Source organism: Dermochelys coriacea, chromosome 9 (assembly GCF_009764565.3).
Source record: "Dermochelys coriacea isolate rDerCor1 chromosome 9, rDerCor1.pri.v4, whole genome shotgun sequence".
NCBI classification, from domain to species: Eukaryota; Metazoa; Chordata; order Testudines; family Dermochelyidae; genus Dermochelys; species Dermochelys coriacea.
In genome coordinates, this window is record NC_050076.1 from 48,574,704 (window position 1) to 48,602,673 (window position 27,970).

A 27,970-nucleotide genomic window follows, 5' to 3' on the forward strand; every position below is an offset into this window, starting at 1 on the left:
GAAGAAACTGGATATTGGTTCCTCTTTTCTTTCAGGGAAAGAAAGCACACAAACAAATGAGGAGAAACGTTGTGGGTTTTAAAAGCAGAACACAGGTTTATTTACAATCAAGTTCTGGTGGGCAGCTGAATAAATAAAAGATTTGCCCTGTATACTCTCAACTCCTCTCTGCAGAAGTTATCTGAATGAAAGCCTGGGTTAGAGAAAGACCTCTGTCCTAGGAACAACCCTCTTTCCTAACCCGTCAAAACACTTCCTTAGAAAACAAGCTCAGGAAGGAAGCAAAATAAAGTGCAAATAAAAAGATGACAGAACGCTGGTGGCTTGTCTTAAGGCCCGTCTGAGGTGGAAAAGTCTGGCTGGATAAAAGTTACAAAACATAAAAGTTAGCTCTCCTCCAACCCTTTCACATATTTAGATGCCTGAGGATACAGGGTGTAAACCCTGTTTGATGGCACATGAAGGGCTCAAGCACAAAGGAGAATATTGCACGTGCTCAGAAAGGGAGCATTACGTTCAGGATTGAATCCCATTGCTCCCCCGTGCTCCACCAACAGCCTGTAGTAGAGAAGGATGGATGGACAGCAGAGGAGACTATACATTTATTTCCTGGTACTGGAAGTCTTGGTATGGATACATTCCTCATCACAGCAGCACTACCATCCCCACTGCAGATGTTACACCTCTTCTCTTCCCTCCCCTTTCCCCCATACCAACAAAACTGGAAATATATTGATTCGAATTAAAATTCTCCTTCCCCCACTTCTTAGTGCTTCTGCTATAGGAGCAAGTTTTAAACAAAGATGTATCACCCCTGAAGAATGGACAGTTCCCTGAAATACAGATCATAATGATGCAGGGAGTTCTCAGATTACAAACTGCCAGAGAGACTCAGAATTGGAGAAGCCCCAAACTCAGCCAACACCACAGGGGGCAGAACTGCCAGAGCAACAGAAATGTTTAAATTAGTTTACAGCTGTTCCGTCACTTTATAGACTGACTAGGACCCACCCTGTCCATGTTTCAGAATGCCCTCACCCCATAGGAACAGAACACAGGAAACAGGACATGCATTAAGTCAGAATACATGGTAAACTTCTTTCCAACACTTCCAAGTCAGAAGTGCTGTACATACATTTGTATAATAGGGTATTTGGCACAGCTGTCCGGTGAGGGAATCTGGCTAGTACCTTCGGCTCCATCCAGTGCATAGATACTGCAAGTCAAGGCATGACTAGTAGTATTCGCCATCCAAATCAGCTGACCCTTTGCTGAGCCTGAGGGCCAGCAGCGTGCTTATAGGCAGTAAAGGGCTCTGCCTCCAGCTCCTCATCCTTGATTGCCTCATTAGAGCTCTCTTCTGAGAAGTGAAGCCCATTGGATGAAGCCCAAATGCCTGAAGGATGAATCTAGGCTTGGGCCTCCATTCTGTCCAGCTCTGGACCAGCATCCTCCCAGTGAGAGACATTTGAAACTGTCTTTCATCTCCTTCCAGTCAAAATTCAGACCACAGGACAGCCTTGTTTCCTTTGTCCACACTGACCACATGTGCACCAGCTGGTGACCATGCCACTGCATTGATAGAGGAGCTGAAAGGAAGCCAGGTGTCAATTTAGAAGAGATTCTAATTTCACAGCAGCATTTAGGACAAAAGGAATTAAACTCCATAATTTCCAAAACTCATTCTTTTTCAGATCTTATTTATGATACCTGCATTTGTATCAGCCTCTCAGGGATATTCAGAGTATATGATACTTAATGCCCTGATTGTGAACAAGCAATCTGACAACAAAGCACAAATTTCATAGCCTTAATTCCCACTTTACTGGTTATTGTGATGAATCCACAGAAAAGCTGCACATAAATATCCCATGCACACTGGTATGGGAATGGAACTCCGCATTTGCAATCCCACGTCTCCTCACCACAGGTCCTATGTAAGCCAAAGCTCAGAACCTGCACCAGTTTAGTCTGCAAGCTTCCTGTCTCACCTGTGATGCTTTGGGAGAGTTTTCTCCACTTTCCCAGTGAGCACATTCCAGATGTACAGGACCCCATCAGCTGAACCACCTGCCACGTAGCTACCATCAGGGCTATTGAAACGGATATAGGTGCAGAAGAGAAAAAACAATTTATTTTGAAGTTAGCAGCTTTTGTCCCCACGCTAATCTCTAGAGTTTCCAAAACAAGCAAATTGACATTAGTGGTCTGCACTTGCAAATATTAAAGTTTCACCAGCTCTTATCCATACTGATTAGCAAGATCAAGAAGTTTCCAGATCACTTGATGTAACAGCTGTGTGGCTGGCATTTAAAGATAGATGTTGGTTCTTGTGAAATCTACTTAGGCCAAAAGGGTGACTGTGGCATGTCACTTCACCTCTGTGGGGTGGGGATAACGATGCTTACCTCCTTTGTAAAGCACTTTGAGATCAATGAATAAGATGTACTATATAAGCTAGATATATTATTCTATTTGATTCCTAACATTTGACACCTAAAAAAGTCCATCGTAATAGCAGCCAAGGGCTCCTTTGTGGTAGGCACCTTAAATGCATAAAACAGTTCCTCCCCCCAAAAGCTTGTAATCTACAAGGGGGGAAAAAAGGAGGTTATGGGGAAGGTTGACGCCTAAACCTAAACAAAGTGGTTAGGATAAGCCAGGGATCTCAAACATGCGGCCCGCAGGGTTATTTTCTGCAGCCCGCCAGCTCCCTCCCCCAGCATTTACCTAGAGCAGCTCTGGCCCGGTGTCCACCGGGGACAGGGCAGGCTCCCTCCCTGTCCCTGTCCCTGCTCCAGGAAGCAGACAGGACCTGGGGGGGGGTCACCCCCACAGGGGTCTGTGTGTTGCCCTGGCCGCTCCTCCAGGTACCTCCCCCGAAGCTCCCATTGGCCGCAGTTCCCCATTCCCGGGCAATGGGAGCTGCAGGGGAGGTACCTGGAGGAGCGGCCAGGGCAACACACAGACCCCTGTGCCCCACCCCCCCAGGTCCCGGCTGCTTCCTGGAGCGGCACAGGGGCAGGGCAGGCAGGGAGCACTCCAAACCCCTGCCCTGAGCCCCCTGCATCCCCTGCCCTGCGCCCCCGCCCACACCCCTGCCGCACCCCAACCCCCTGCCCTAAGCCCCCTGCTGCACCCTGCACCCCTGCCACACCCCAACCCCCTGCCCTAAGCCCCCACTGCACCCTGCGCTCCTGCCCTGAGCCCCCTTCTCCACCCCAACCCTCTGCCCCACCCCAACCCTCTGCCCTGAGCCTCCTGCTCCACCCAACACCCTCCTGAACCCCGACCACCTGCCCTGAGCCCCCTCCACCCCTCCTGGGGTCAGGGAAGGGGAAGAGTTGGGATTTCAGGAAAGGGGTGGGAAGAGGCGAGGCAGGGGTGGGGCCTCACGGAAGGGGTGGAGTGGGGCGGGGCCAGGGCAGCAGGGAAGGGGGATGGTCAGTGGTGCGGCCCTTGGGCCAATGTACTAGTCCTCATGTGGCCTTCATGGTCATTTGAGTTTGAGACCCCTGGGATAAGACATCTATACACACTAAATTTAGCCCTAGCTTTTTTCATTGCTTTAAGTATTTAACCCTTAAACCCTTACCTGTTCCATTGTTTAGATCTTAACCTTCTTTTAGTTTTATATTTAATCCCTGACAGTCATATTTAAAAATCTTAATGTGGGTTTTTGTTTTTTAAAAATCAGCAGCACCTTCTATACTTAAGGTTCCGCAACAATTCCTGTTAAAAGACCCTGTTTTCATTTACTTACGACTTTGCCAAACATTAACCATTTGGGCTGAACCTTCCTTGTCAGGTATCTGTCCCAGACTATTTTTACTTGAATTTCAGCAAAAATGGTTCAATTGTTTGAGAAGGATATTAGAAAAAATGTTTCCATATTAAAACAATTCTTTCAACATTTCATTGAGAAGCTTTATCACCTGCATGCTTTGGAATAAGAACATATAGTCCAAGGGAGGGGTTGTCACCCTGGTTTCGGCGATGTGCCTTTTCTTGTTCCCATGAAAAGCTACCCAGATTTGGACAAATTAAAGCCTATGAAAAACTGCAGTTCACAGATGCTCAGTAGATTTGTGTTAGAACGTGCCAGCTAAATTCTCTGAAGATTCCATCTATAGTGGAATGTTCCAGCCCAGGGTCACAGGGGCTGAACAGGAATTCCCTGCAATTGCTATTCCTGGCTACTATGACATTGGGCACCAGAACTGACAGCCAGGTGACTATCCCTCTTTTGCTCTCAATGCCCTTGATGGTGGTGTCCAGGCAGTGTGGAGGAGGAAGTAGCCTAACTCAAAAGCAGAAGGGAGACCCAAGAACTGGCTGAGCCAGGAGACTGGCACATGGGGTTAGGAGTGGGTGGGGAGGAAAAGGAGGAGAAAGATTGGATGACAAGCCCAAGGTAGAAGGAGGCTGTAATAAGATATAATAAATATGCACTGGGGGCCAAATTAAGGCTCCATGGACAAGATTAATTCTGATATTTTCTTGCTTTTCAAGGCATGACTTTCAAACATTAAACTTTGTTTTAATATAGGGCGTGTGCAAACTATATGGAACACTGGCTGTTCCCTTTTTCCTGATTTTTACAAATGGTGAGCTCTTTTGGTGGTCTAATTGTAGATACACAAGTCTGAAAACAGTTTTGCTGACTGCCCAGTGCTAAGTGTCCCCTTTTGTCTTATGACTAGTGTTAATGGCTACCCTACTGTTTGCATTGTAGCACAAGTGATCAAGAAGCAGTCAATGTATGCTGACAACCGGTAATTAGCTTGACAAAGTATGTTGGTTTGGAACTTTGCCCTCAAATGTTACTGCAGAATTTGCAATAAACCAAACAGCTAGCCCCCACTCCCATCCCAAACCTCACGCAGTCTCACCAGTTTGGCCTCTTACCTGAACACGACTCTAGTCCAGTCAGATCCACATTTGAATCCCTGGGCACTGAAACAAGTTGGAATCAGGTAGTTGTTATGGTCTTCTAATATGAATCTTGGGAAAGCTAGCTCCTCCTCAAGGACTAAATGAAGATTACTGCATTGACTGGGATAAATTCTACATTCTGTTTAACACAAGCCACCTCTCTCACCTCTAATCTGTAGGACTTTTCTCCCCAGAGAGGGGGACAAACGGTCTCCTTCGAAGAGATGGAGACAAAATCTTAACAAAATAGATCTTTGGTGTCAATTCATGGATAATGTGCAAACTACATTGTCAGAGACATGGCTCCAAAGGCTTTCACCTCCCCATTGAGGGACTAATTGGAAGGTTTCATTCATAAAGGACAAGGGCAACACCTAAGTTACAATTATGCCACAAAATCCAGCCACCTGCCACATACCTTACTGGGATCACACTCACCTGAAAGTCTGTTTGACAGCATTGACTCGCAAATCAATGATCTTCAGCAGATCGTCTCGGGAACAGGTCAAGAGCTCTGTTCTCTCTGGGTTCAGGTCTAAAGCGGTGATCCTCCCAAACAGTTCCAGCTCCTGCACTATGCTCTCAGTCCTGAAGACAGGAAACAGCATGGGTAACTAGGCATCAAGAATCTTTACTCCTGGAGGAACATTGCGCCACTGTGTGCAACCAGAATTCCCATCCCCCGCAGAAAAATGACTGACAGGGAAGCAAAAGGAAACCGAAAGAGGGGGTCAAGTGCCCCTCCACAGCAGTACAGGTGTGTCATTTCGGGCTCCCATAGCAGGGTGATCTCTCACCTCCGTGCAGCCAGTGCCTGTGCTCCCCACTACCATGCTGGAGCCCTCACATTTATTAATTGACAAAATATGCATAATTTTTATTTTTTAAGCGCAGAATTCCCTCGAGAGTAGATCCTGTCACATGAGCATCAAAATCTGTATCCTAGACTTGCGCCAGTGCATGGGGATAGAATAAGTATCCACTATTTGTTCATTATCCACTTCCACATTTTTCTTATTTCCCAACTAAAGTCTCACATTGTGGATATTTTGTCCCTAGCCAAGGACTGTTCAGAACTTCCTTCAGAACCAGCTAGGGATACTTAAAACTGGCGAGAAAGATAAGAGAACAATGCAAGATATTTCCTTACTCAGGGGCTAATCTGCTGTCAATATATAACACAACATGCTACTAATAGCTCAGAGATCAAAACAGCAGTTCTATCATGTATAAAAAGGTTATTTATCCTTGATGACTTCCTCATATTCCTGTAATAAATATTCCAAGCAATGGAGAACTCAAAGAATGGGAGGGTCACAATTCACAGATTCATCTTATGTTCTTTAGCATTAAATAAATTAGACAAATTGCTAGAGAATCTAACCCGTGTCAGAGGATAGTTTTACCTGATGTCCCAGAAGCGAATTTTCTTGTCAAAATGTCCACTCATCACACACTGCTCTGTGCACACTATATCATTGCAGCTTGATCCTGCAAATACTGTTTTTATACCTTTAAGGAAAAAAAAGGGGGAGGGAGGTATCACTAACAACACAGCCTCATTCCCATTGTGCTGTACAAGTTGATAGCAGTATTTAAAAGTCACTCAACAGCAAACATCCAAATTCTGTAGCTGCACTGAAACTACTGCCCTGAGAGGAGTTTGGGGTCACGGGCGGTGGGGTGGGAACAGGTGAGCTCTGTCTTAGAAGAAACTAATTACCGAGGATCCAAAATCCCCAACAGCACATTATTCCCCTGAACCACTTGACTACCATGCCCAAACATCCCTACAACTGTACAAGGACAGTTGTTTTACCACCACTTCATAATTAGTCAAACAAGTCACGGATGAGCAACATGACACACTCCCCTTTATACACAAACAAGAGCGTAGGACACTGGGGGAGAAAGGCTGTCTCTGTGCCAAGTTGTACTGTAGAAACCAGAAAAATATTTTAAGACAAATGTTTTTGCTATGAAAAACTGAATCCTGCCATTTGCTTCACTGGAGGCAGGAATTGGAGGGTAGGAATTTTAAGAGTGAACTTAAGACCAGCCCAGGGTTGTAAGGTCTGACCTGCCCCCAACTTTCTACAGAAGAATAAGAAACCCACTCTACAGTTTGATTGTCAAGAGGGTCTAGAGTGAAGTTGCCCACTTAATCAGCAATGCTTTCCACTGTAGCATATGGTCTTTTCTTAGGTTTCCCATCCAGGTAACAGCCAAGCCTGACCCTGCTTAGCTTGCAATACCGAAGATCAGAATATCATCAAAAAAGCAGTATGGCTGCAATTTTCTGCTTTTTGGAGACTAAGAGACTAAAACAATTAAGCTGAAGTAAAACTTTCATCTACATCCACTAAAGAGAATAAGAGGTGTGCGAAAGACAGAAGGACATTGGTGCTGGGGTGGAAATGGTTTCCTTACAAACTTTGCTGCGCAGGTCCCAGAGCTTGAGGGTCCGGTCATGACTCCCTGACACGATGCGTGCATTATCCAGCAAGAACTTGGCTGACAAAACTTTCCCACTGTGGCCTGTCAGTGTGTGCTGGGGAGAGAAGATTTACATGGTGTAAATGAGCAGTTTCAGCTACAATTGCTTCCTGTCCTCATGGCTCTGATCTTGCCATTCAGCAGCTTAACAGTGACAAAGTCTTTTATTCAACTCCTCCCACCTTAGTCTAATGTGTGACTAGAGGCATGGGTCACACACACCAAAAAGCAGCGCCCATCTTTCCATTCAGGTTAAAGAGAATGTAGCTTTGATTCCCAGTCTGCTTCTCCGTGAGTCAGCAAGTGCCAAGCATACTGCAGAGGCAGCATACTCAGCCTCTGGGTTGGAGGTACTCTCTCCCTCAATTGCAACTCCTTTCGCTAGTTAAGGAGTAGTTCTTTTGAAATCTATGACTCTTTTCTACCACCCCCAATAACCTCGGCTGGAAGGATGGTAACTGCAACAGTCTTAAAGGATAGACCAGGGGATGGACTAAAGCATAGTAAGAGTTGGAATGATGGTGTCTCCAGATTTCAGAAGCTGACTCTCTGTCAAGTAAAGGAAAAAGGGATCTAGCGTTAACTCTGAAGTCTCAATTTGAAAGCCTGAGATCTCCAGAAATTCGAGAATTGCTCCTATCAGCAGATTTCCATGACTGTTTGTCTGATGTCAACTGCAGTCAGGGCCCGTTGGAACATGAAGTACAATCATCACAAGTTATTAGATACTTTTTTGCCAATCATAGAACTAATGGAGCATGAGGGAATAGGCTGCCGGGAACAGGGAAAGTGATCAGAGAGCAATCCTTCCCCCCAAAAAATCAAATCTTCTACTGATAGTCACTGAACTTCTGACTTGCACACTGCTACATGAACTACAGAACCACCAGAAGACTTAAAAATGGAAATGAAATGGGAGCAGAGTGAGGAACTGAAAAATTATTGCACAGCACTAAAACCCAAAGGTCATGGATTATCTCAGTGGTTGCAACATGACAGTTAATCTCTGGATACCACAATTTTATGGATAGAGAGGATTTTTATAACTTTGGAGAATATTCCATTACCACCCTTGCTGCACTGCCATTAACAAGTGAATACCTGTTTATATAGAGGTAGTTTGATGCAGGATTTAATATTAAATCAACTCAACTGCCCTCAATGAACACGCAAGGAAGATAAATCTGTGCACCAAACCCATTCAGACAAGGAAGTCAATGTACTGTATTAACTCAGTGCGCACTGATGGTACTGACCCAAAGACTGAAGTCATCAGGGACATTGGAAAACTGCAGAAAGATCTTGAAGACTGAGGGGAGTTTTGCATGGGGACTTTTCACACAAAGTTAATAATAATTAAGGTTAAGATTCTGTCACAGGTATTTTTAGCAAAAGTCAGGGACAGTCATGGACAGTAAGCAAAAATTCACAGAAGCCAACAACCTGTCCCCAACTTTTACTACAAATACTCGGTTGGGGGGTGGGGGTGGGAACATGACAAAACAGGGTGCTGTCGGAGCTTGCAGCTGCTCCAGCCCCTGCCGCTCCAGCCCCACAGGGCTTGACCCAACCCCAGCCACTGTGCTGGTCACCGGCCAGCTGCTCCAGCAGCCCTGGGACTGACAGCTGCTCCAGTCCTGGCGCAGAAGTAGTCACTGACTTCCCAGAAAGTAATGAAATCCATGATCTTTGTGACAGAATCATATTCTTAATGATGATCTATTAAACTGTTATACACTTTTGTTTCTACTTGATGGTAGGATTTTTGGGCCAATCTAAAGCTGCAAGATTTTGACACATTCTGGAAGGTTTCCCAGACAAGACACAACATTCTGGAGATAAATATCTTCATATTAAAAGCTATCAAGTGAATTATATTGTAGGTGTACTTTAGAACAATATGTAAAATGCTGAAGATCTACAGAGCAAATAACGTAACATGGGGCAAAGAGAGAGATTCAAGTTCACTTCTAATGTCTGAAGAGCGTGGGAGGCTAACCAGTGCAGAAATGACAGAAAAGCTTCTGTGTCAGAAAGGGAACAGGCCTGGCTATTACAAAATGTTTCATGCCAGATTGTGTATGCAACAGCTTGTAAGAGCAACTAAACATATCTTGGGTTAGAGTCAGCATGCCAAATAATGCTTGGTGAAATATTCCTAAAATAAAAATTTAAGAACAAGCATCATGTCCAGGAGCGGGAATAACTGAAGCGTCTTAGACAGTTTTCTCTGCTAAGGGAAGAGACCTCTTTTCAGCCTAGGGAGATCACAGGCATGTCCTTCATTGGACAAGGGCCAAAGAAGAGGGGGAGGAAGAACATGAGCAAGAAATTAGTCTTTTGTTAAGTATCCTGATTAGAGACTAGTGCTTCAGGGCTTGTCTACTCCAACAATTGAGCCAGGGACCCAGGCTGGCCCCTACTCAGTTAACATGCATCTAGTCTAGGAAATAGACCTGTGTTTTAACTAAATCCCTGAACCATGTTACAGCCTTTGGGTCCTTAAGACTGCTGTATCTTAACATTTAAATGGTTCTAAAGTTAATACTTCCTATGTGCAGAGGAAGGAAGGAAAGTTCATATATTTGGTCGCTATTTATCTGGAGAGGTTTCTGTGAGGCTATGTGCAGAGGCCAGTATTGCACATCAGGTTATGCTGTAAAGGCTCTTTTCAATTAAAAAGGGATAAAAATTCAATTAATGTTTTGCAAGAGCAAAAAGAAAAAAAACAAATCCCACTTTGGCAAGATCCTAAAACAGTGGAATCCACAATTTTTCAGTGTCCTTTGTAAGAACATAAATGAGAATACTGGGCAGAAACAGCCTAGACATTGCTTGCCTTCTGCAGGACACTCACCCGTAACCGATAGTCATCTACAGTCCAGATTCTGCTGGCAAAGTCATTTGAAGCTGCTAAGAGATAAGAGCCCTGTGGAAATAGGAGGGATTTAAGTCAATTTCCCACAGTGACTGAGAGAAGTAAACTACTACACCCAGCAAGTCTCAATACTATTGGATAGTCATTAGAACAGATAATCCACAGGGATCACTTTACTGCCATATTGCTAAGAAAGCAACTGGGGGAGGAGAGCAGCAATTAAGTTTGGGTGAGGAAGAAGATTTTCAAGACATTTTCAACAAAGATGTAATTTTTTCATGAGCCATGTCCAGATTCCCAAACAATTGGCTATGAAAGGAATAGTGGCCACAGTGCTGGAAGGGAGGGACATTCTTTCCAGACCATTTTTACTCATAACCTCCTTGCTGCTGCAAGGATGGTGGGGTTTTCTCCTACTGTGCCTTTATCCAGCCTCTATTTTTTGACTCTCCTTCCCCACAAATAGCTCCAGCATCTGCCCCCTGCTGTTGGGCCTAGCTGACCCAAACTGCAGAGTGAGGCTGGCCTGATTCTTGTCAATTTCACTCCCTTCACTCATCTACCGGGTTCTCAACAGAGGTAATAAAAATTAAGTAAGTTCTGGTCAGGAGATGGACAAATGGATATATAGGTAGCTTGAGGGTGGTGGCTCCTTCCTTTCACTCTAGACAGAGATCATATTTCAAGACGCTGTATGGCAAAGTTATTTCTCAAGAAAAATCCTAGAAGGACAAGGGGACAAGGCTTATGCCTGTCAGTCTCAGATGACTCACTGATTCAGAAAAAATATCATGGAACCCAGAATACATTTGTTCTGACAAGATCTGCAATGTGATCAAGCCACCTACATCAGAACAAGTTTCTCCAAACAGGTTAGCAACACCAGACAACCCTCTAGTGCAGTGGTCCCCAAACTTTCTCAAACCACAACCCCTCCTTGCCCAGTCAGCACCCCCCCCACCCCACCCCGGGGAGTCTGGGCAAGGGTTTAGTGGGGCATGACGGGGGAGGGGGAGCCACACTCTGGGGATAGGGGTGTGTGTGAGTGAGGCAAGAGAGGGGGAGCTGCGCTCAGGGCAGGAGGAGAAAGCTGCCGATACCTCTCTCACAGTAGCCGCCTGAGTGCTCCTCCAGGCTCCAGGAACATCAACTGCTGCTGCAGCTCTTCCCACCCTCTAGGCATAGAGGCCGGTTACTGCGAGTAACCAGACTTTTAGCGTCTGGGTGGCTGGGACTGGGGCCACAGCGGAACTGGGGGTAGAGCGGGGCTACATGACATGCGCTCCCTCCCTGGCCTGCTGTGCCCCCCCTTGACATTCCTCTGCACCCCCCTGGAGGAGGTGCCCCACAGTTTGGGGTCTCTGGTGAACTGGTGAAGACCAACGTAAGATGTTTTTGGAGGTGTATCAATAAGGTGAAAGCAGAAATGCCAAGCTGTAAAGATGGCTTCAAACTTGGCCTTAGTTCATACATGGGGAAAGAGGTCTCAGCAAGAAAGTTTGAGATCATGTACCCAGATATGCACCTCCAAAACCCCATACTCCTTTGACTGGTTCTGTTGGATGCAGATCAGAATTGTGCCTGTGATGCTCTAGGGAACATGAACTGAACACATCACAATTTGTCAGCAAACACTCCCCCAGTCACAGCATTGCTGGGGTATGATGGGTGAGAAATTGCTGGGAGCTGAAAGGGTGATGGAAGTGTAATCCTTCAGGCAGTCAGACCTTTTACTATTCATCACAGGCCTCAGGGAGGCATCTAATCTTCACCACCAAATTAGAAACATTTCTCAATGCATAAAACAGGAGCAGATATATACAACTTTAGTAGTGACAAGGAGCTCATAAGGCAGCAGTGGAAATTCATAGTTGGGGTAAGACCTAGCTCATTTTAAAATTCCCCAATAGCCCAGATGACTGGATTCTGTTTATCTTCTGAAAAGTGAAGTGCAGATCAGAGTTCTAGGGCTTGTCTATGGGGTGGAGGAAGAGGGGAATGACTCAGGAAAGTTAATCCAAATTACCTACAGGTGTGCATTTGAAATGGATAAATTAAACTGCATTAAACCCATGTGGATATTCCTAGGGCTGGTCTATACTGGGAACTTACATTGGCATAGCTATGATTCTAAGGGGGTGTGAAAAATCAACACCTCGAGACAAAGCTATGATGAACTAACCTCCGTGTAGACAGAACAATTCTTCCACTGATAGCTACTGCCTCCCGGGGAGGTGGATTAACTACAGCAATGGGAGAACCCCTCCCGTTGCTGTAGTGCAGGGGTGGGCAAACTTTTTGGCCTGAGGGCCATATCAGGGTTCCAAAACTGTATGGAGGGCCGGGTAGGGAAGGCTGTGCCTTCCCAAACAGCCTGGCCCCTGCCCCCTATTTGTCCCCTCCCACTTCCCGTCCCCTGACTGCCCTCCTCAGAACCCCCGACCCATCCAATACCCCCTGTGCCTTGTCCCCTTACCGCTCCAACTCCTATCCACATCCCCGAAAGGCCCCCTGGGACTCCCACGCCTATCCAACCTCCCCATTCTCCATCCCTTGACAGCCCCCCCCGAACCTCCGCCCCATCCAACCGCCCCTACTCCCTGTCCCCTGACTGCCCCCATGGACCCCCTGACCCTTATCCAACCCCTCCCCCCCCACTCCCTGCCCCCTTACCATGCAGTTCAGAGCACCAGGACTGGCAGCCGCACCGCCCGGCCGGAGCCAGCCATGCCACTACGCAGTCTAGAGCACCGGGGCAGGCTGGCAGTTCTTGCAGCCATGTTGCCTGGCAGGAGTTTGCAGCCCCACCACCTAGAGTGCTGGCAGTACAATGAGCTGAGACTGCGGGGGAGTGGGACAGCAGGGGAGGATCCTGGGGCTAGCCTCCCCGGCTGGGAACTCAAAGGCCGGCCAGGAGGGTCCCACAGGCCGGATGTGGCTCACGGGCCGCAGTTTGCCCTCCTCTGCTGTAGCGTCTGTCCATGCTGAAGTGCTGCAGCAGTGCTGCTATAGTGTTTTAAGTGTAGACATACCCCTATTCATAATACGGGTGGCCTTAATTTAGTTTAGCCTTAATTCACTGAAGTGTCCCTTTGAAACTAGAGTTCAGCCTACTGTATGAAAAAGTTTTGTACTATATTTTAAAATGTTTGTCAGGTATTCCTACAAGTGTTTTAAAACTTGTTTCTTTGGGGATGTATTTCAAAGCATATGGGTGAAACTGGTAGCCGAACACAAGCTACTGCAATTAATTTCTCCCCAAACACAGGACTATGGGTATTATACAAATACTCACAGCACTGTCAAACTCGATACTCGTAATCCCTGCGTTACTGCCAGAGAGAGAACTTTTCAACTCGCACCTATCTGTATGCAGAAAGAAACAATTAAGCAATGAATTGGATACAAATAGGGGGAAGGATTTGAACTTCTGTGTTAGTTCCATTTGGCCAACACAATGGGACAATTACCACAGCAACACAAAAATGAATTACATAAGTGGCACTGGCTTTTGATCAGTTTGCTTGAGCCTGGCTTTACTCCCAATTCCGAGTATATTTCAGCTGATCTAACATAACTGCTTCACACTTATATAGTGTTTGTCTGGAAAGGTAGAACAGCATGCTCTACTTAAAAACACCAGCAACTGAGTCAAAAACTTTAGGGGAAAATCCATTTTGTATGAGCCAACTGTATAGAATTCTAAATTTGGTATAAGACACAAAGTATTCTTTATGGCCTATGTCTCTTCACACAATAACTCAGAGCAGACACTTACCTATAAAGACTTCCCAGAGTTTAACTCGCCGATCCATGCCTCCTGTTGCTAGTAACCGGGAAGCAGGACTGAATTGCACTGCGTTCACTTCTCCATCATGTGCATCCTTGTGGGAGGTTGAGCAAAAAAACCAATCACAGTCACCCCAAATGACATCAGCACCAGACAGAAGTGTCAGATTGTAGCTCCATACAGAGCTTGCTGAAGAGTAGGCTGCACACAATCATGATATAGCTCAAATATGATCATCTTTCATATGCAGAAGGCCCATACTAAATAAAATTAGCAAAGCCTATATTAAACAAATCAGAATACCACAAAAACTCCGGTGAATTACCCAGGTAGTAGGAGAGAGATAGGAAATCTCTGGGATTTCTTTCGCCATTTAGCAACCATCTCTATTACATGAGCACTCAAAGCAAGTGACTGTTTCACAAGAGTTTGCTCCAATATTTTCCAGCTATAAAATGAATAGCGTAGAATTGACTTGCACAGACTCAGATTCAAAAATGGCCTCTCCATTCCATAACATATACAAGAGGTCTCAGCTTGAAAACTTGAGATCACACACACCACAAATCAAGACACCCCAACACCCTAAACTCCTTAATTGGTTCTGTTGGATGACATTCAGGGCCATGCTTCCTTACACTGTGGATAACAGGCACTGAACTTATCCTACATTGTCAGCAGCCTTTTCCCAATCACAGCACTGCTATAGTATGATGGGACAAAGAGACTGTTGGGAGCTGAAAGGGTAATAGGAGTGCGATTCTCTTGTGCACTCAGACCTTTTACTAGTCATCATTGACCTCAGCAAGACGTACATTAACTTAACTATGACCACAAAAGAAGGAACATTAAAAGCGTGAAGGATGCATGCACCTGAGTGAATTTTTGTTTTAGGTGGATATCTAGGCTGAGAGTAAAGTTGATATGGATTAAATGGACCTAGCTGCCTTGCCAATTCATGAGTCATCTTCTAGATTTAAAACATTATCTGGAGCAGTTTAAAAAAGCAGAGCCATATTATTCTAGATAGCATTTGCTACTCAAAAGGTCAAATTCTCCTCCTCTTAGGCAGGAAGAGTCTGAAGAATCTTGTAGTTCCTGGATATACTTACAAAGACATACACTGCAGTCGTGGGCACTCTCACTTCTTTACTGGAACCTGGATGCACATCTACATTTTCCTGGGGAGCGGGAAATGAGGACAGAGAGCGCCTCCTGCGATGGGACACAAAGAAAAATACATTAAAGAGAAGAGTGGATGCAGTTCTTCTCAAAGTGGCAGGCACAGACCTGGATGAGCCCGACTATCACTGTGGGGTGGATGAGAGACGGGGCCAAAATCCTTACTTCATGCTTCCCCCCCTCCTTGCAAGACTGCATTTTATCAAATTACTTTGTATTCTCTCACATGGCAGTATGCATCAGTTCATGCCTGCACTGTCTCTTACCTAGCTTAACTTAGTTTGCTCCCACACTATCAAATTCACTGCCAGCCTAATGTCTGAGCAATCATCTTTTCTTGTACTAAGGAGTCAAACAATGTAAACATCACAATGAGTTTAGAGGGACAGACTCCAACCCCACTATTGTGTCTAGTTCAGACTGCACTACTGTGGTTGTGAGAAGATCCCAGCCAGCGGAGTACCCCGTTTGAAAGCTCAGACTCCAACACTGTCCTAAAGAAAGACCTTCCACCTAATACATGACTCCACTTAGAGGGTCTGACTACAGCACAGTCACTGGAGAAGAGATCCCAGCTAATGAGGTGCTGACTACTGCACTGTCATTAAAAAGAACCAAATCCACATACTGCTCCATTCAGAAGGACTGCCTGAATTGCTAACTGGAAAGTTTCTAGCCAGTGTTATGAACATATGAAGATTAATCAGGGTAGTGAAGATGAGTTTCAGTGTCATACATTCACATGCTGGACTAAGAGTGGATAATGTTTTCACCTGGCAGCATCAGAAGAGTGATGTCCCAAAAGGGAAGTCTCAGATAGACTGGAGGGAAAGGTCAGAGGTCAGCATACGTCAAGATGGAAGAAACAGGAAGTTGAGGAGAACAAAAAGAAAAAAAAAAAAGCAGAAACTAGAAGAAAGGCTGACATTATGACATCTCTATTCCTTACATCACGAAAATTCTGGCGCTCGTTGAAACCAATATATAAACAAGAAAAGGTGAAGGTGTTCTAACCTACCCAAAAATATTAGTGATAGAGTCCAGAAGGCCTCCAGCAGGCTGGGACAGTCGCTTACTAAAGAGGAGGGGAGGACAGGTTTAAGCATTATGAACAGATTATTGATCTTCATTTGAAGAAATACAGTTCACAACACCAAGTATCTGCAAAAAGACGCTTTCCCTTTCAGACCCAAGCTCAGGAGAGAAGATCCCATGGGAGCAGCAGCAGCAGCAGATGACGCATGTCACCATTAATAACTGCTTGGAATATATAAATGGGGGTGAGGTTAAGGAGCTTATAAAACTTTGAGAAAGGACTTTCTTCATTGGGTTTAAGCAATTTGAAACTCTGTTTAGATTTGTCAGTCACTCATTGACCCCTACTCTCACAGCTGGGGGCCGTTCATATAACTCTACCCACCCTTGCTGCTATGTTGTAGTAAGAAATGTGTGTGTCAAGTCTAGGTGGGAAGAGAGTTAAGTAACCTTGCAACAGTTTTCATTAACCACTACCCATTTTTCTTAAGTTATACTGACATTTCAAAAGGCACCTTAAAAAAGGTACAGGAATATCAGCCTACATACCTGGATGTCCGGCTGACAGCTCGCACTGGGGAAGTCTCTTCAGCTGGATCAGAAGTTTCATCCACAAGCACTTCAATATCATCATCCCTGGAGAAGTATGGGAACATGCCTCCTTTTGAATCAGCCAAATAAGGCCCATTGTAATCAACTCCCTTTGCCAAACCACACAAGTCAGCAACTCTGTTCAGCAATAAAGTGAACGAATATTCCCCCCATACACACCCTCTCAGGTTCCCATATTGGTTTACAGTTAATCTGCATATTACCTAGTTGGTAACTGAGTGGTATGGGTACTTCATACTTAAAGCAGTAAGTGAGCAAGCAAAGCAGAAACTAGGCATAAATCCATTCTAGCATGGAAGTAATTGATACTATTTTTCCAATCTGTACAATCTCTGCTCTCACATGAAACCCTACCATACTGTTTCATGTAGTCCCAACTTTTTCCAGACCTAAGTGTCTCCAGTGGTCCTCACTCCCAAATCAAGAGAACTATTCCAAATGCCAAAGGGACTGCATCACAGAAATTGTATTCTGTTGAGATACGAGTTCAAATTCACTGAATGAACCTGTCTTAGGACTTTCAAACTTGAATTGATATTCTTAGTCACAGCAGAGTTCCTCATTCTATAAACGTAGAAATAAGGAAATTTACTGCATATTTCTGATTTTAAACTGACTTTTCAAGTTTTAATCCTCCTCTATCACAATTACTGAAGATAAAAATATCAATTACCCTAATTCTCTATAAAAATTAGGGCTGTCGATCAATCAGTCAACTGATGCGATTAACTCAGAAAAATTAATCGCAATTAATCACACTTTTAAACAATAGAATACCAACTGAAATTTATTAAATATTATTGATGTTTTTCCACATGCTCAAATATATTGATTTCTGTTACAACACAGAACACAAAGTGTACAGTGCTCACTTTATATTATTTTTATTACAAATATTTGCACTGTAAAAATGAAACAATAGTATTTTTCAATTCACCTATCAAGTATGTAGTGCAATCTCTATTGTGAAAGTGTAACTTACGAATGCAGATTTTTTTTTTGTTGCATAACTGCACTCAAAACCAAAATAACCTAAAACTTTAGAGCCTACAAGTCCACTCAGTCCTACTTCTTGTTCAGCCAATCGCTAAACAAGTTTGTTTACATTGACAGGAGATATTGCTGCCTGCTTCTTATTTACAATGTCACCTGAAAGCGATAACAGGCATTCGCCTGACACTTTTGTAGCCTGCATTGCAAGGTATTTACATGCCAGACATGCTACTCATTTGTATGACCCTTCAAACTTCGGCCACCATTCCAGAGGACATGCTTCCATGCTGATGATGCTCGTTTAAAACAAAAAACAAAACAAAAAAACAAAAAAAAATGTTAATTAAATTTGTGACTGAATCCTTGGGGGAGAATTGTATGTCTCCTGTTCTGTTTTACCCGAATTCTGCCATATATTTCATGTTATAGCAGTCTCGGAAGATGACCCAGCACATGTTCGTTTTAAGAACACTTTCATTGCAGATTTGACGAAACACAAAGAAGGTATCAATGTGAGATTTCTAAAAATAGCTACAGCACTTGACCCAAGGTTTAAGAACCTGAAGTGCTGTCCAAAATCTGAGATGGATGAGGCATGGAACATGTTTTGAGAAATCTTAAAAAAGAAACACTCAGGTGCGGAAAAGACAGAACCTGAAACACCAAAAAAGAAAATCAACCTTCTGCTGATGGTATCTGACTCAGATGATGAAAATAAACATGCGTTGGTCCGCTTTGCTTTGGATCGTTATCCAGCAGAACCCATCATCAGCATGGTCGCATGTCCTCTGGAATGGTGGTTGAAGTATAAAGGGACATATGAATCTTTAGTGCATCTGGCATGTAAATTTCTTGGGACGCTGGCTACAATAGTGCTATGCGAACACCTGTTCTCACTTTCAGATGACATTGTAAATAAGAAGCGGGCAGCTTTATCTCCTGCAAATTGTAACCAAACTTGTTTCTCCGAGTGATTGGCTGAAGTAGGACTGAGGGGATGTGTAGGCTCTACAGCAGAGGCGGGCAAACTACGGCCCACGGGACTCTCCTGCCTGGCCCCTGAGCTCTTGGCCTAGGAGGCTAGCCCCCAGCCCCTCCCCCGCAGCTTCAGCTCACTGCGCCGCTGGCGTAATGCTCTGGGCGGCAGGGCTGCGAGCTCTTGCTGGACAGCGCAGCTGCAGAGCCGCGGCCTGACCCGGTGCTCTGTGCTGCGCGGCGGTTGGCTCCAGCCAGGCGGCATGGCTGCCTGTCCTGGTGCTTTGGGCGGCGCAGGCCCCCAGTGCTCCAGGTAGCGCAGTAAGGGAGTGGGGGGTTGGATAAAGGGCAGGAGAGTTCAGGGTGGTGATCAGGGGGCAGGGTTGAATGGAGGCAGGGGCCCTAGGGGGGCAGTCAGGAAGGAGAGGGGGATTGGATGGGGCGACGGTGGGCAGTCAGTGGGAGGGGTTCCAGGGGTGGTCAGGGAGAAGGGGTGGTTGGATGGGGCAGGGGTCCCAGGAGCGTAGTCAGAAATGAGAAAAGGGGTTGGATGGGGTAGCAGTCAGGGGTGGGGGTCCATGGGCCGAGCCATACCTGGCTTTTTGGGGAGCCACAGCCTCCCCTAACCGGCCATTCATACAATTTCGGAAACCCGATGTGGCCCTCAGGCCAAAAAGTTTGCCCGTCTCTGCTCTACAGTTTTACATTGTTTTAATTTTTGAATGCAGTTATTTTTTGTACATAATTCTACATTTCTAAAGTTCATCTTTCATGATAAAGAGATTGCACTGCAGTACTTGTATTAGATGAATTGAAAAATACTATTTCTTTTGTTTTTTACAGTGCAAATATTTGTAAAAAAAATAAAGTGAGCACTGTACACTTTGTATTCTGTATTATAATTGAAATATATTTGAAAATGTAGAAAACATTCAAAATATTTAAATAAATGGTATTCTATTATTGTTTAATTGTGTGATTAATTTGTTTAATTGCTTGACAGCCCTAACAAAAATACATTCATGCATGGTGATGAGAAGAGACACCTTTCACACCAGACAGGAGAAACAGATTTATTTCCCAGACCTAATTTCAGGCACTAAAGGTGTGCTAAAACTGAAATGATCAGAATGGTCCCTTCTGACCTTAGTATCTATGAATCTACTTACTGTTCAACTGGCAGTGGTTCCTTGGCCGCTTCCGCTAGCTCTTTCTGCAACTTGGCTTGTCGCCTCCTGAAGGGGGAAAAAAAAAAACAAAAACAAAGTTCTTTACATAAACAAACCTTATAATATGTCAGCAAAGAAATCTAGTGAGATTATATGATGCTAACACAGGCATCACACGCCAAGGAGGCAAGTATGTAAGCTGCATTTGGAAAGAGAACACTTTGAAGACCGCATGCATGGCTGTTAACCAAAAGTTATGAGGAACTGATTCAAGTTAATGCGTCACTTGGCCAAATAGCAACTAAGTTAACGGGATACAGAAAATGAAGAAATTGTTTAGGTTAGTCCAAGGGGTTAAAACTAGGAGTAACCATATGTTATACAACCATGGTAAAATCAGAAGACAGATTCCAACTGTTCAATCTGTTGGACTAGAATAGTTTCCTTAGGAAATAGTGGAAAAGTAATTACTTTAGTCATTTACAATTAGACAAAGCCCCGGAGAATATATTTTCCTTTGTTGGCCCCAGAGGATGAACATGAAGTTCCAAAATTTTTTCTGCCTTGAATGTCTAGGTTTTCAGAGTAAACAGAAGACTCTCGTAGACAATGGTCACACTAGGTCTGGCATACTCAAACCATGCTTATGGTCATACATCTCACCTCGAGTCCTTCTCATTCTCTGCATTGAGCCGATTAGCTTCCTGAGCCTTCTCTGCCATCCAACGTGTGACCAGCTCTTGGTTGTCTTCAGTAGTTTTCCTCAGTTTCTCTTCTAGGGCGGTGAAGGTGATCTGGAGAGCATCATACTCATCCTTCAGTGTTTGATTGGCTCGCTCAAGTTCTTGCAGCTTGCTGCGTAGTTCCTGGCACTCTGTTTCCAGCTCAGAGATCTTTTGCATGTATTCTGCAATCCTGGAAGAGCAACAGCATAAATAACACAATGAAAAACACTCTTTGGGGCAGAGACCATCTTTTTGGTCTGTGTTTGTACTGTGCATAGCACAACAGAGTCCTGGTCCATGGCTGGGGCTCCTACGCAGTACTGTAATTCAAAACAAACACCTGACCACAAATGTGGGTCTCATGCCCTATATCACAAAGAAGAAATTGCTCCTACTCACTTTGCTTCATTCATCTGCATCTCTCTGTCTTTCTGCTGCATTTGGTTATTCAAATCAATCACTGACTGGGCCAACTAGGGAGAGAAAAAAAATTTACAAAAAATGCAGGGATCCCATCTGTACTCCAGCCATTCATTGGCCCCTAGTCAGAATGTGGCAGTCCAATTTTATAAGTAATGTGTGCATCTTTCAGAACTTCCTCTTCTTCAAAGACAGCCAACAGTTCTGGACACAGTACTAGCAGACAGTATCAGACTGGAAAGTCTGCTACTTAGGAGTAGTAGTCATCACTGTTACTGTCCCTTACTATCTCAGCCCTGTCAGACAGAAAGGCTCCTTTGGACACAGCCACATCAAATGTTGAGGATACATATGAGGAAGAAATCTTCACTTTTTTCAAATATCACAAAAAGCACAGAAATAAAGTAGCAACCAGAAGATTCACTTATGCAGGAAAAGCAAATCCTTTGAACTATAACAATTAATACTACAAGTTAATCACATGAACAGGTTGCACATTCTGCAACTGAGAAGCGTCAAGGGATAACAAACCTATCAGAAGTTTAAATTTGACAATAGCAAAGATAGTGAAAAAGGATCAGAATCCAGTATCTTTAGACAATTACTGCACAGACACCATGCTCATAAAGGGCCACAAAATACATGAAAGAGGACTTTCTAACCTCACCACGCTTCTTATGCAGATCTGTCAGCTCCTCTTGATGTTTAATCCTCAGCTGGGCCATTTCCTGCAATTGAGCTTCATTCCTTGTGCCATCATGCCCTGGACTGGAATTTTAGAGGAAAGATTTCACAAGCTAGAAGTTGATTGCTTCTGAGCCTCTGCCTAGGTAGCCTCATAACAGCATCCCTGCAATTTCAAATTTGCGTAACTACATTCAAACATTAAAGTAGAGTTAAAACCTTCCAGGCAACCAGCCTCTACTGAAATTTATTACAAAAGGAAGTTTCATGCATAATTCTAAATTCTTCATAATCTGTCTATACATCCCATTATACCCCCCCCCCCCCATTAAAATAGCCAGACCTAGTCAGGCATGACATTTAAAATATCATTTAAACGCATCCTTCAATAACCCTCTTGAAACTCCCTGTCAAGAAGTCTACAGTATAAAAAAAATACTTGAGGTCTTTGCATCCTAGAAGTAGGGACACACTCTACTTTCCTTGAGTGAGCAAACATGTGACTTAATTCCCTTCAACTACAGGTCTTAAGGACAGAAGTTGTTCTTTTGGACAAGAATACTCCTCTCCAGTACTACTCCATAATCCTCAGCTCAGACTTTCAGTTTGTTTCATAAAGTTTTTTGTTTCTTTGTCTCTCAAGGGGCTGAGGGTGGAGGGGTTCATTCCTGACCTAGAACTCACCTTTTCCTGTCATGTTTTTGTCTCCACCCTTGTCATGTAATTCTACTTTTCCCTCTCTCAATTGTATGCCTTCAGATATACCATCACATTCTGACACCATTTCCCTGACTACCGTTCATCAGTGCCTTCATCCCCTCTTGCACCTCCCTAAACTTGACCTCTCCACCACAGGACATGCAGAGTTGCTGCTACCTGCCTTCTAACATAGTCTTTATATTCCGAGAATTCCATTGACTCTCACATGTATTTGAGGTTATACAACAAAACCTTCCTCTTTGGACCTACTCCTCATGGACCTTGTCTTTCTCTCCCCACTTCCTTAGTTCATTTAGCCCTGGTCTCCTCCACATACTCATCTCTTTGTGAGAATGTTTTTTCTTCTACAGCTTCTTATATCTAGAATATCTTCCCTCCAACTTTTTGCCTCTTTCCTAAATCTTAAATAAAAATAATTTAGCTCTTTCCTGTACATGGTACATTTTCAATTTCTCTCCTGTTCTGATTGTTACTTTATAAAAATTTAATTTTTCTTCAGAGGATTTGGGGAAGTGTATAAAGACGCTAGACAAATTGAGTCCTAGCCTAGGGCAAACACAAGTCTTACAGCACACCGTAAAACCAATGCTGTCAGTTACTAATTGCATTATTTTTAATTTACAAGTTGTCACTCTACTTATGGGCCCTATCCCCCCCATTAACAGACTAGTCTATAAAAACAGACTGAAAAGTAGTTCCATGACACCCTCTCCTCCCAGAACAATTTTAAGCAGTTTGGAAGGGTTCCTTGATTTTCCAGGGATTGAGTTCCACTCTCTTAACTACAAAATAGAACTTAGACCCAGTTATTATGTTAAGAGTTCCTGGTTTTAGGTTAAAATAGAAGCAAGATGAGGTTTTTTTATACAATACCCCAAGGACTGCAAAAACTGCATGGTTGGGTGAATTTAAAGTGGTTTGTGGAGGGAGGTGATGGAGCCTAGAGTTCTTCAGAAGGCAGCATGTTCCAGGGGATAGGGCAATGGACTGAGAATCAGGGAACCTGAGTTCTATTCCCTGATCTGCTACTGATCTGTTGTAACATCTTGGGCAGTCATTTGCCCTCTCTATGCCTCTGCTTCTTCTCCCACACTTTGTCTATCTTCTCTATGGAAGTTGTAAGCTCCTTGGGGACTGGCACTGTCCTATTCTGTTTGTACAGCACAGTGGAGTCCTGATCAGGTTGGAGCCAGTACAAACTAATATAAATAATACACTACCCATCACAATAACCAAAATCTTCTACGCTTTTTGGAAGCTCACACAGGAACATGGAGGTCAATTTTTAAAAGATATAATTCAAGCAAAACAACAACTTTTTTATAAGTTAAAAAAAACAGTTTTTCTAAAACAATAAAAAAATCAGAAAAAAAATAGACAGACATACTAGTAATCCTATGTAGTATAAGAAGGAAATGTGCAGAATGTGTTTGCATAATCACTCTATGTTTGGTACTCAGGGGAGAATAGAGGGGGGAAGAGATGGGACAACCTTGCTAATCTGCTCTGAAGACCATAAAAACAGAAAGGAGTCAGAGTGACAGATGTGTGTTCTGAAGGGAAATGAATGCGAGAGGGACACTAGAATGTGGTCATTTCAAACTTCCCTCTCTCACCCTAGTTTACACGATAACAAATATTTCTATTTTGCCTGCAACAGTACCACTTTGAGCTGTTCTTACATCAGATCTCACAAGCTAAGTAGGCTCAAACCAGGTCACCAATAGAACAGGAGGTCTAGGTTTTTAGGAAGTGGTGTTGATAACTTATTCTTCCTACCCAGATAGCACTTACCCAATAGCCTAATGTGATAATAGAAAGCAATGTATTACCAGACAGCTGCAAGTCCAAAGATAGTGTAAAAAGTCGTGAGGGGAACACCTGTTATCCTCTGACTTACCATGGCTATGGAAGTCAGTTCAGGTGGAACCAGCCATTCCCCACCCAAGCCTTTGGGGAGGTAAAGACAGTCTCCCAGAGACCCATGGTTGTGGGATTCACTCCCTATCAACATGTACAAGAGTATACTGAGGGAACTTCCAGAGTAAGGCTTAGGATTTTACTTTTAAGGCTTTGTTTATATGTACTGTAGTCCTTCCTGTCTTTGCTCTTGAACTATTATTCAGTTGGGTATAGCCTCCCACAAATGAAAGTTGGCTATCGTGGCACAATCTATTTCAGATGGCAGGGCAGCCTGTTACAATCCCCACAAACATAGCTTTTGCCAGACCAGATACTTGTACAACCTTAAATATTATGGTCACCAAAGAACCTTTGAGATTTTTCATAAGGGTATCAGCCTGTGTGCTGGCCAATTTCTAACAAGTAATTATACTCTAGTTACTTAATGTTTTGCCTGTGGTATGCCAGCCAAATTCTATTTCAACTAATTACACTCTACTTGCCTAATGTTTCACTTACAGTTTATGTAGGACACAGTATTATTCATTTCCTATCCTCAACAGTATACAGTGGTTTTACACAACATGTTTTCCACTTTAGAGGTAGCTGCACTTTATTGGTGGGTGAAGTAATTCGTATACATCAGCTATATAATTGTCATGAATATTGAAGTGTACTATTGTGCCCTTATTGCAATAATATCAGTCCTGATCCATTACTGTTCATATGTTGTCAATGCAAGGAAGCATAGCTGGGTTTTTCCAACAGCAACAAAACTTTCTGAAGCTAATGGCTTTTTTTTGCATGGGGGCGGGGCAGAAAGAAGGGAGAAGAGAAGAGAATGCACTCTACCACTTCATTTTTCTCCCTAAGGAAGTCTTCATGACTCATGAGACCATGAAGCCACCAAGTTTGAAAACCTCTACCTTAAGTACAGACCCGGTCTTTCCCTACAATGCTTATGAAATTGGACAAAGTAGTATTGTAAGCCAACAATGAGAAGTAGAATGAGAATTATGGGGCAAATAGCTCCAATAGCATAATAGCCCAGTTTAGCCCATATCAAATACAGAGGCTGCTACAAATGACCAAATAAATCATTATCTGTCTGAAAATCTATTTGTAAGATAGCTTTCCAAAAGAATGAACTTAAACTGGGCAACAGCTTCAAGACCTTTTAATGAAGTGGTCTACAGCCTAATCTAGGTTCATCAGGAGCTATTGGAATATTTGGTTCCAAGTTACTGTAGTAACCTATACAGCATGACATTTTAGTGTACGAGAGACGGCTGATTGAAATGTTCATCTCCCAATCCTGATTGAAAAAGAATTCCAAGTACCTGATCTCATGTCTGCTTTGCAAGTCATACTTTTCTGCTTGCAGCTTATCAGCCAGCACGGCATGGAGATCAGTCTTCTCTAGCAGCTTGTTATCTAATAGGGCAAGAAAATGCAATTAAAAAACAAGTGAGGAACAAAACCAGCTTTCTCCATTTATAAGCTTTCAGGATCTTGTAGTTATTCCTACACCAACTCATCATATGACACTATGTCACACTGTGATACACACACTCTATTTTGACTTTGGTAGACAGTGGTTTTATTCCTACTCAGCCTTAGATAACCTCTGAGAAACTGTGACAGTAAGGACCAATTCTGCAAAGTTTTATTCAGAAATAGTCCTTACTAAAATGTACTGCTATTGATATATGTGGGACTTCTCACGGGAATATGGGTTTGAAGAATCCATCCTTGAACTCATCCTAGGCAAAGGCAACCAAAGCGCAGCTTGTAGAACATAACCAACCCTCTAATATTTGTAATACAGCCCTAGAAGACTATTTTACACTACGGGGGAAAAAACGTAACATGTTAGAGTTAGCATGGTAGCACAACAGTTGGAGAGCACCCAGCTGCTTCTATTTGCTCACATTGCAACTATAGGTAAGAGAGATGGCCAAAAAACAAGCGCAAAGTGAAAAACCAACTATATTGGGCAAGACCAACACTAGAGACTTAGCACCCCCAACTAAAAGTCACTATAGGCAATCAAACCAACAAATATCTGAACAATGCCTCAGAGGAAGCACCTTAAATGATGAAAAGATACTTCTCACACCATCCCCAGCGCAAATGGACTGAACTAAAACCAGCTTGTCTCGCATATTAAATGTGAAATACTACACTTAAGCATGAACAACAAACCAGTGCTTTGGTCTTTCATTATATACAGTGCAACAGTAACAGAGGGAGGGATAGCTTAGCGGGTTGAGCATTGGCCTGCTAAACCCAGGGTTTTGAGTTCAAAACCTTGAGGGGACCATTCTGTGTGACAATCATGGTTAAGGTTGCCCAACACTTTCAATTATATCCCCATTTTCAGGTGCTTATAACCTTAATAGCTTTGGGAACTGTGGGATGCAGAGGGCACCCACTCTGCTATGGTTCAGAAGCATGGTAGTGAGGTTGCAGAGCAAAACGGGGGTTCGTTACACACACTTACACTGGAGGATGATCTCTTCAAAGGCCTGTCTCTGCAGCCGGTCCCGGCGCCTCAGCTCCTCTGCAATGTGTCGTTTCCACGTGGGGAAACTCGCAGCTCTGAGCCCGGAAGTCATCGCACCAGCACCTGCCTTCAGCGTCCCGGTTTTCTACTGAGCTGAGCGGCACCAGGCTAAGCAAGTTGCTCCTGCCACAAACACCCTCGCAGGCAAAAGCCTTGCGACTTCCCGTGCTCAGGGCCTCGTGGTTTCTGGAGAGGCCAGCAGAAGGGCGCACAGGCAGAGAGCGCCGCAGACGGGGCGAGGGAGCGGGGAATACACTCGGGCAGGGGCACAGACACTCACACGCCGGGGCAGGGAAGAGAAATGCAGAGTGCGGGAGTTGAGTAAGGGGCAGGGCACGCGCCGACTGGGGGAGAGGGAGCGGCTGGCAGCAGGGCGGGGCGCACAGTTGAAGCGGGGCAGCGGGGGGCACAGCCGGCGGGATTGGGGTTAGGGAAGCGGGCAGCGACCAGCAGGGCGGGGAGACGGGGCACCTGCGGGGAGCAGGGCGCACAGCCTGGGCGGGGGGAAAGGACAGTGACAGACTCGGGAGGGGCCCGGGGACGGGCCGGGAGCGTCAGGGCCCGGCTCCCCGGAGGGTTCTGACGGGCGGGGGCCTCTCACCACCACTCCCTAGCCTGGCCACAGCCACTGTCCCGCTCGGCCGCTCCCCACCGGCGCCATGCTCCCGAGCCGCGCCTCACCGGGGGCCTGAGCGCTCCGCGTCGCACAATAAAGCGGTTGCCCGTTGCATCCGCCGCCGCCAGGCCCGGACAGCAGCCCCTTCCCGCCTCCAGCCAGGGCCCTAGCGGACTCCGCAGGCTCTGCCAGCACGGCGGCGCCTTCACTGGGCTCGCGGCGGGTGAGTCGCAATCGCTATCCGGCGAACGCGCCGGCCACCTCGGCGCAAA

At 44.5% G+C, this 27,970-nt stretch overlaps 1 protein-coding gene and 2 non-coding genes across 7 annotated transcripts; all 3 read right to left on the minus strand.

Annotated features, from left to right (window-relative positions):
* Window positions 1-72: 72 nt before the first annotated feature.
* On the minus strand, window positions 73-27,954 carry ATG16L1 (autophagy related 16 like 1). 5 transcript variants are annotated; one of them, XM_038415769.2, is made up of 19 exons: window positions 27,020-27,954; window positions 25,857-25,950; window positions 21,873-21,978; window positions 21,190-21,263; window positions 20,729-20,980; window positions 20,066-20,131; window positions 16,866-16,952; window positions 16,300-16,356; window positions 16,055-16,102; window positions 15,212-15,314; window positions 14,088-14,193; window positions 13,605-13,675; window positions 10,289-10,360; window positions 7,366-7,486; window positions 6,342-6,447; window positions 5,374-5,523; window positions 4,909-4,956; window positions 1,992-2,093; window positions 73-1,589 (listed from the first exon to the last, which is right to left on the minus strand). In XM_038415769.2, the coding sequence occupies exons 1-19, from the start codon at window positions 27,132-27,134 to the stop codon at window positions 1,496-1,498; spliced, it is 1,872 nt and encodes a 623-aa protein (XP_038271697.1). In that variant the 5' UTR covers window positions 27,135-27,954; the 3' UTR covers window positions 73-1,495. The 5 variants fall into 5 exon arrangements, with proteins under 5 accessions (XP_038271697.1, XP_043348719.1, XP_043348718.1 ...); XM_043492784.1 differs by having other exon boundaries at window positions 21,878-22,060; window positions 27,020-27,038; XM_043492783.1 differs by having other exon boundaries at window positions 21,873-22,060; window positions 27,020-27,038.
* Window positions 11,792-12,058, minus strand: LOC119861983. The gene has a single exon (XR_005295098.1).
* Window positions 14,628-14,900, minus strand: LOC119861984. Its single transcript, XR_005295099.1, has one exon.
* Window positions 27,955-27,970: the final 16 nt, after the last annotated feature.